Source organism: Echinops telfairi, unplaced genomic scaffold, assembly GCF_000313985.2.
Source record: "Echinops telfairi isolate 266 unplaced genomic scaffold, ASM31398v2 ScPeMD7_7469;HRSCAF=8507_1, whole genome shotgun sequence".
Taxonomy (NCBI): Eukaryota; Metazoa; Chordata; class Mammalia; order Afrosoricida; family Tenrecidae; genus Echinops; species Echinops telfairi.
Window position 1 is genome coordinate 20,324,725 of NW_022111373.1, and position 9,508 is coordinate 20,334,232.

The 9,508-nt window shown below is 41.1% G+C and overlaps 1 protein-coding gene across 1 annotated transcript in view; it reads right to left on the bottom strand.

The window, feature by feature from the left end:
* Positions 1-3,212, bottom strand: part of LOC101642086 (zinc finger protein 474) — a 28,495-nt gene extending 25,283 nt beyond the window's left edge. The window contains exon 1 of the mRNA XM_030888985.2: positions 3,154-3,212. Coding sequence (XP_030744845.2) covers positions 3,154-3,186 — 33 coding nt within the window. The 5' untranslated portion in view covers positions 3,187-3,212. The remainder of the gene's footprint in view (positions 1-3,153) is intronic.
* Between the last annotated feature and the right edge of the window lie 6,296 nt (positions 3,213-9,508).

The window sequence follows — 9,508 nt, forward strand, 5'->3', positions numbered from 1 at the left end:
GAATGTACAAATGTGTTTTACACAATTGATGTATGTATGGATTGAGATAAGAGTTGCATGTGCCCCTAATAAAATGATTTTTTAAAAATATTTGTTTTGTTGTTCCATCAGGATCTCAATTCAGGTGACTATGCCTATGAGTGACATTTTTATTATGTAGGAAGGAGTGCAATTGATAAGGTTTTTGTCATCAACCTGTTATCTTATTATTATACATTATATTATATTATTTCACTTTTCCCTCAACAGAATGCAGCCTAAGTTTCTCATATTTTCCTAATTTCTCCCAACAATAGTAAAGAGTGGTATGTGTAAAGGTAGAAAGAGGGAAGAAGATGCTGAGGAAAAAAAAAATCAGAGTATCATGCCAGATCACCAGCTACTTTCCTCAGGTCAAAATTTTGCCTCTGGCATATAAAGTGCAATTACAATAAATATGATCATGATTGAAAGTGCACAATTGTTTCCATTTCTCCAGACATATGCTACACATGCAAATATAAATACCATGTTAATATATGAGTAACTGCATAGTAAAATCTCAAATCTTGACAATTGCAGGGTTTGATGGAATATCTAGAAACCACTGGTATTTCACATTTACTTCTGTGTTTTCAAACAATTCTGTTCAAATGTCACATCTGGAAGGATCGTTGTTTGAAATTAAATTGTTTGGGGAAAGTCACTGGAATTTTCTAATTTACACAGTCTACTGGCCAACTGTTAACGTGTCATTTATGATCTAGAGTTTATTTTACTTCTTTTAACAATAAGAAAATTGTGGTTATTTGTTTGAAGATATTGTTCATACTACTTTCACATACTTGATTTTTTAAAGTACTATTGATATTTTGAATATATGTTTTACATTTTACTTACGTACCTGCTCATCCTGAGATTTAGGACTGGAAAATGCCTGTCAAAGAGCTCATTCTAATTTATAATCTATGTTTCTAAAAGGTTTTCACTTCATCACTGGTTTCTTTCTTCTTTATCACATTTGCAATCAAACTGTTTTCTAAGATCTTTTAGAAAGAGCCTGCTTGGAAAATAAAGTACTTGGGATATTGATAGAATCTTTCATGAAATTCTTTAAGGAAAGACACGATATATTTCTTGATGAAATTTGATGGAGGACATCTCTAGGTTTCTGTTCCTGTGCCCATCCTCATGAACAGATAGCTTCCGGGTCTAAGGGTAAAATGAGTTCCCAAGGTTACAATAGTATAAGATAGCAAGAAGAGAAACCTGCAAATGAAAAGGCCATTTCCCAGAGATTCAGACCCTAAGAGACCAGTAAAATTTACCCCCAATTGTTCATTTGTCTTCTATTGAGAATAAAAAGGAAGGCAGGGACAATTTGTGATCTTTAACATGCAAATTCAATTAATTTCAGTGACTTAATTTGTCAATGATAAAAGGGATCCAAGCTCATGGAGACAAACAAGGAAAGATATTTCCCAGTGAAAGAGAAGAAGCCTACCATTTTAAGACCAACAATAAAGTTTTCTTCTTATCAAAGTTGTTAACCTGAACCCTCCCTTTCCTTGTTCCTAACTCTCTGCCACCAATTTCCTGGAGCTTTCTTTAATGCACCCGTGATGCATTTATGTTTTATAATTTTATAATTAAACAACGTAGCTTCTTATAGTTTTATAATTAAGCAAAGGTAGCCTGGGATGTGAGAGCTGCCTAGGGACTTGATAGTATTTCCAATATACCATAACCAATATTGGAAACTTGCTAATTTCTCTGATTTATTATGCCCTTCTTCAATTTGTAAAACATTTCTTTATGTTGTTCAACAACAACAGTTTTACTAAAAATACTTGAAAAAGACAATGGAGGCAATGAAAATTACCCAATATAAAAGGAACATGAAAGAGAGAATTCTAGGTACATTCTCTTAGTGATTCACCGACTCATAAAGCTGAACTTGTATCTCAAATTTCACCAGAGCAATCACTTCCACCAACTTCAACCACTCCAAGATTGCGTTATGCTGCTTTTGGTGGGTTCCTAACAATTTGGGGTATAATTTTAGGTATTGATCTTGGAACTTGGGTTTCTAAGAATCATGTACATGCATTCATTCTACAAAATTTACTAATCATCCCATACTAGAAAGTGTGGATGTGTGCATGCAGTGGATTAAATCATGTCCCTCCCCCTAAAATGTGTCAACTTGGCTGTGTTATATAATTGTTCTACTTAGGTGTATTGTGTAATTATTCTGTGTGTTGTAAATCCTAACCTCTGTGATGTCAAAGAGGCAGAGTTAGTGGTAGTTATATTAGTGATGCATGAAGAGATCTACAGGATTAGGGTTGTTAAAGCCATACATTGGTGGAATTTTTGTTACAGCAGCACTAAGTGACTAAGACAATGTCCTTGGGGGTTGGTAACATGTACAGAGGGACATTGGTGGCATAATTATTTAAGTACTCAACTGCAAACCAAACAGTTGTGATTTTGAACCCACCACCTTTTCCAAAGGCAATCTCATGCCTTAATGATTTACACCCTAGGAAATCCTATGGGGAGACTATACTTCATCATACAGAGCTGCTCTGAGTATAAATCAACTCAACATCAAATGATAACAACAGAGAGAATGTAGAGGTGAGACAGGTTAATGTAGAGGTGAGAGATGTAGATATAGAGGTGAGACAGGTTCATAGGGACATAGGAAAGCAAATAAGCTATAGGAATTGCTATTAATTCCTATTAATAACATCTTATTGTTCATTTTGGGCCTAAATAGTAGTTATTAAGTTTGTAATCTATGATTCCTTTCTCTTGCACAGGTTCAATCAGTATTTTTTTTCTAGACAATCAAAAAACCACATATTGTATCCCCAGTAAAAAACAATCTACTGTTTCTTAGGTCTTTAGGCTCTGAAGGATGTAGCTGTATCTGTCCTTACTGATATGTCCTAAGTAATTCTTAGGTGAAGCTAATTAATTTTTTAAAAGCATATTATGCAGTAATTTCTACAGTTATGTACTACCCCTCAAACTTTCCTTTTAGGAAACTAACCTCCCTCTTCCTCCTGCTAACACACACACACACACACACACACACACACGCATTACACTGAAGAGAATCTCTGGGTTGAACCCCAAAGTGCATAAGATCGCTGGTCCTGTTACCTTAGAGCTGCTTGTTGTACTACTCAGCGCCATGTGGTCCTGGAATGCCTGCCTGATATGCAGGCATGGTTGGCCCCAAGGAAAGATGAAGAAATGGCACAGGGAGTTAGACATCATTAGGCCAGCTGTCCAGCATCATCAAGGAGCAGTTTGTGAGGTCAAGGCTGGCTTTCATGACATCAGCAAAGCTGAAAAAGTGAAACCGGACCACTAAGGGGCAGAACCCTAGGAAAGATCCCATTGCGTGTCTGTCTACCACCTCCCAAAGGCGGCAAGCCAGGCTGTGTTTGGAGATCACAGAGGTGCTCATCTTATCTTGACTGACTCTTGGCTTTAGAAGCTGGGTTGAATTGAAGGCATAAACAAACAAAGGACAGCGATGGCTTTTAAAAATAACTCTTTGCTCCCTGCCTCTTTATACTTCTTTCTCTTTTTGGTTAATAGGCTTAACGCTTGCATGAAACTTCACCACGGTGTGTGTGTGTGTGTGTGTGTGTGTGTGTGTGTGTGTGTGTGTGTGTGTGTAGAAAGTATAAAATGTAAGCTAACAAATTGTATGAAATTTCACCGCGGGGTGTGTGTGTGTGTGTGTGTGTGTGTGTGTAGAAAGTATAAAATGTAAGCTAACAAATTGTATCTCTTCATCTGCCCACCAACTTCCCATCAGCCCTACAAACTTTCCTCCACCTGTCTTGGACACCCTGGACTAAAGGGAGTTCACCACCCTTTCCTGTGCCTCTTCTTCCTGTCGACTTCGCATTCTCCCTTTTCACCGTTCCTGAATAGTCAACCTTCCTCTTTCACGGGGTCACGAGTGCCAGCCTTCAAATCTAGTCTAGAAGCTCTCAGAGTTCTAGAAACCTCTCTCAATCCAGCAGCTCTTATTTTCAGGCAACATGTTATTTCTCTCCTAGTCTTCTAAGCCAACCTTCTCAAAACAAATTCTCACTTCACACTGTCACCTGTGCACATACTATTCCTTCCCTACTACTACACTAAATGCATCCTCTCCAAGATTAGTAAGTAAAATTCACAAAGGCAAATCTAAAAGACGCTTTACACCATCATCTTACTCAACCTCGTAAGTGTTTTCCATCCTATACAACTTGCCATCTTTTCTAATCTCAGCTTCCTCTGTACAATACTCTTCAGACATTTCTCCCTGTCTCCAACCGCTCATTCTCTCCTACCTTGTCTATGAGAGTTTTAATGCTGCAGCGCTAGGGCTTTTTGGTTTTTTTTAATTCTATGTTCATTCCAATGACTTCAATTTTATATTAATTATGCACAATGTTTATCCCTGCCCTTCAATTTTTGGAGTCTTCTCCTCTGGATTCCAGATGCACAACCCCAGCTTAATGTAATCACTTGGAGTCCCTGCCTTGTGCAAAGGGTTAGCACACTCAGTTGCTCATCGAAAAGCTTGGGGTTCGAATCCACACAGAGTTGTCGGGGGGGTGGGTGGGGGGGAGGCTTGAAGCTCTACTTCTAAAAACTTAGCTAGTGAAAATCCTGTAAAGCACAGTTCCACCCTGATGCATAAGGTGTTGGCGTGGGTTGGAATAAGCTCAATGGTAAAAACAAACAAAGCAATTTATCCATTTAGCTATTGCTCCAGCATTTTTTAAATTATCAGGACTGGAAGTGTTTCATTCGGTTGTACTTATGGTAGTTATGCGTCTAAACTGACTTGCTGGTACCTAATAATCACAGCAAAATGAAACCTTTGCATTGTCTTCTCCAAAGCCTGCCCTTCTTCATGTGCTCTTCATCTTAGAAAATGGCAAAATCTACAGTGGTCATGTGTGGGGCTGAGATCTGCCTGGTAGGCAGTTTGAAATCACCAGCAACTTCATGGGAAAAATACTGGGATTTCTACTTGGGTAAACAATGACAGAAACCCATGGGGGGGTCACTGTAAGTCAACATTGACTCGATGGCAGTGAGTTTTTGTTTTGGTTTGGTTTGATTTATGCAATTGCTCAAGTGAGAAATTAAGAAGTCATCCATGGCCATTTTACTCACTCCTCCACATCCTCTCATGAAGCTCTGCCCAATGTACCTTCTCTCTGTGTGTGTGTGACCACTCTAAACGAAGCCATCGTTTTCTCTCAATGGGGTTCCTGTAGTAATCACATGATGATGTCTGCAGAACCCCTAAAGGAAGGAACTATGCAGCATTTACATCTTCATCTTGAGTGCCTGTAGTTCTGCCCATGTGTGGACTTGTTTTACAAAGACCTTTGCATAAGCGCCTTCACACATGCTGCCCTTGGCTGGAATGCCACCTCTCCACCATCTTTCCTTCTGACTAGTGCCTTCACACACTATTTCAGCCAAGATGCCACTTCCTCTCAACATTTTCTTTAACCAAGATCTTGAAAGCCAACCTTCTATCCTTATTCACTATGATAACCTGAGCTGAAATGATATCTGCAGGGGCTTCAAAAAGTTCATGGAATGGAGTATGAGTGCATAGCTGGCCATGGCATGCCAAACCTTGAAGGTAATGTAACCACATGGGGAAACTCATGAACAGAGAGGTCTACATGGCTGGTCCCAGTCAGAGCCAAACTGACACCACCACCACCACCACCATCCCTAAAAATATGTGCTCCAGAGGACAACACTGACCCTACAGGTTGGGGAGAGGGCACAGCATGCCATGTTCATACAAAAGCAAACTAAAATGGAAAAAGAGAGAGTGAGGGACTGGACCCCATACTGGCAAACCAAGCCCTGAGAATGACGTCCCTGCCCAGGGCTGCAAAGACACAGAAAGGACTGTAAGGCTGACAGTAACTAGAGACATGATGTCCCCTCACTGGAGCAGGCCACGTCAGAGGACAATACTTGGGACACATGGCAGGGAGTGTGTCTGGTCTGACCAACCCACAGTGGGGTGAACCAAGAAGGGAACATAACAAACTAGCAACTGGAGCAAAGCAAAGCCACAAAACCTTCAGGCTAGGAGGGGAAGTTCCTGGAAACCCCTCCCCACTTCCAAAAAAAACCAAAAACAGTCGGGAGATAATCATAAAGGTGTCGACCAAATCAGCTAACAGACACCAGAAGACCAAAGACAAACAAGCAGAAAAACATTGTGGAGAATGAGGGGTGCTGGAGCACAGACCCCAAACCCATCTGTAGCCAATAGAACATCCCCTCAGAAGGGTCACAAGGAAGGGACGAGTCAACTAGGGTGCAGTATAGCACCAATGAAACACACAATATTTCTCTGGTTCTTTGAGGCTTCCTCACCCACCCACCCCCAATATCACGACCTCAATCCTGTCTTTCAGTTCTAGCTAGACTAGAGCATGTACCCTGGTACATATAAGAGCTCACAACACAGGGAATCCAGGTCAGATAAACCCCTCGGGAACAGAATTAGGAGTAGCCATACCGGGAGAGTAAGGAGAAGGTGGGGGGAGTAGAGGAGGAAGGGGGAACTGATTGCAAAAATGGACACATAACCCCACCCCCAGGGGGACGAACAACAGAAATGTGGGTGAAGGGAGACAGAGGTCTGTTTAAGACATGTAAACAATACTACTTTATAAGTTATCAAGGGGTCATGAGAGTAGGAAGTGTGGAAGGAGGTGGGGGAAAGAAGCTGTTACCAAGGGCTCAGAAATGTTTATAAAATGAAGTTGGCAACATAAGTACAAATATGCTTGAAACAATTGGTGTATAGAATGTTATAAGAGCTGTAAGAACCCCCAATAAAATGATTTTTTTAAAGTTCATGGAAAAAAATGAATGAAAAGATAAAAGAACTTTTCCATGGACGTTTTGAAGTGCTCTCATATTTATTCCTGTAAGTTTCTTCATAGGGCTATACTCCATGGGATCAAGAATCCTAGCTACATACTTTTCATGATCATGTATTTGGTACTTAGTCCTGTGCTTGGTAATACCCACAGCTTGACTCACTAGTCATAATCCTTGGTTGAATCATGTCCATGCCGCCGGCACCCCTCACGCCCCAAAGTGACATAGAGAAACAGAGGTCACTGTAATGAAACAGTAGGTTCTGCACCTACCACCACACCCACGGGGATTTTGGCAAATTTCTTGTTGGAATCAAAGTCTCCCCATTTTGGAAGCTAAGGGAAAAAATATCTATTATGGGTTGAATCACCTCCCCTCAAAAGATATGTTGAAGTTCTAATTCCTGCGCCTTATTGACCTTATTGTAAAATAAGATTTTTTTTCAGGTACAGGTAAGTTTAATGAGGTTATTAGGGTGGACCCTAATATGACATGACTGGACTGGTATCCTTACAAGAAGAAGAGGGGAGACGTAGACGCATAGAACAAGCACCGCGTGACAACAGAGGCAGATAATGAAGGAAACACTGACGAATCACACATCATTCCTCTAGTTCCTGAATGTTTCCTCCGCCCCACCCCCACCCCCCACTACCATGACCCAGTTCTAGCTTACAAATCTAACTCGACTGGAGAACACACATTGGTACAGATAAGAGCTCTTGACACATGGAATTCAGGACAGATAAAGCCCTCAGGAACAGTAATGACACTAGCGATATCATGAGGGTAGGGGGATGGTCAGGGAGGGGGAGGAGGAGAAAGGGAGAACCCATCACAAGGTTGGATATATAGCCCCCACCCCCACACAAAGGGGACAAATAACAGAAATGTGGGGGAAGAGAGACAACGAAGATACGAAGTAACAATATATAATGGATCGAGGATACATGAGGGTGGGAGGGTATTGGAGGGGGTGGGGAGAGGAGCTTCTACCCAGAGCTCAAGTAGAAAATGTTTTGGAAATGACTATGGCAACCTATGTACATATATGCTCGATACAACTGATGTATGCATGATGAGCACCCAATAAAATGATTTTTAAAAGAGAAGAAGAAAGAAATGCAGCTGCCAGCCAGAGGATGCTCAGGATTGCTGGTGACTGAGCCAACGAGCAGTGTTTCCCTGAGACCCTCCAGACGGAAGCGACCCTGCTGACACCATGATTTCCGGTTTCTAGCCTCTATTACCAAAGAGAAAACAACTTTCTACCCTTATGTTGTCCGGTTTGTGGTGGTTACCGTGGACCTGAAAAACAAATACACTACAGGTCTCACAGTAATATTATGCAGATTAAAATAGGATAGGATATACTCAGTGCCCACCGTAAAGGTTCTCAATAAAACTTCCCTACCTCCTCTGTCTTGCACTAAACTCCAAATTCTTCTTCATCAGCAGATGCACATGCAAAAAACAAAAATAGAGTCTAAAAATGTAAGGGCTATCTATCCTGCCCATTGAGTCTCTTTGGTTGTTGCTGTTATTTTAGTTGTGACCTTTCACTGAGAATGTTACCTTTGAAGAATGAGGGTTTGGCAATGGAACAGCATCCACACAAACCTATCCACCCACACTCAAGAGCTGGCGGCTGTAGCATGACAGCGCATTACTAAGGAGAGAAAGGCCACGCTCCTGTTGATTGTGCAGGAGAAATTGCTTTCAAGAGAAACACCAGATGGCAGCACCAGATGCGAGATGAACATCTGATGGGGCTTTAGCTCAACAGGTGCTGGTGGTGGGAGCTGTGGTGTCTTTTAACTGAGCTCAGAGACTGATCATCACTTATAGATCGTTTTCCTCAAAAAAAAAAAAAAAATTACTACCTTGTAATGTAGAATAGGATTCTTAGGAACAGCGTTTCATATGTTACAAGTAAAAGCTTAAGAAAATGTCCCCCAGCATTATCTGACTGGTTGAAGTTAATCAGACAAATGCTTAATTTTAGCTCACAGCTATCTTTAATTAACTAGTCACTCTGTGTTCTAGTTAGCCTCCCCCCAAAGCCAAAGAGCAGGCGCCCTGGTGGTCGCGTGGGCAACCAGGGGACAGCAAGGTCAGCAGTTTGAAATCAGCTGCAGCACTTGGTAGAAAGATGAGGCTTTCTCCTCTATAAAGATGACCAGTCTCAGACACCCACAGGGGCAGTTCTACTCTGTGCTGTAGGGTGCTGAGAGTCAGAATCAGCTTGATGTCAGTGGCATTGGTTTGGGGCTAGAAAGGGCAATATTTTTACAGTTAATGAAAATATTAGAGTTTGTTCATTTATATTAAAATCAAGATCAGAAAATTTTTCTACCAACATGCTCTTCACGTAGTTTGAGAAAGGGCTAAATTTGACATCAAAAGGAATCATTCAATAGATACTGAGTTAGTTAATTGTGCCAACCAGGCCGATAATCACACGTGGGGCTAATTGAAAGGCAGAGTGATAAATGGGTGGTGAGCCTCGCCTTTTTTAGTTCTAGGGTCTCTTGCTTTGTGATGGTCGCACCAGGGTGCAGCTGCCTTAGCAGTTCCCTGC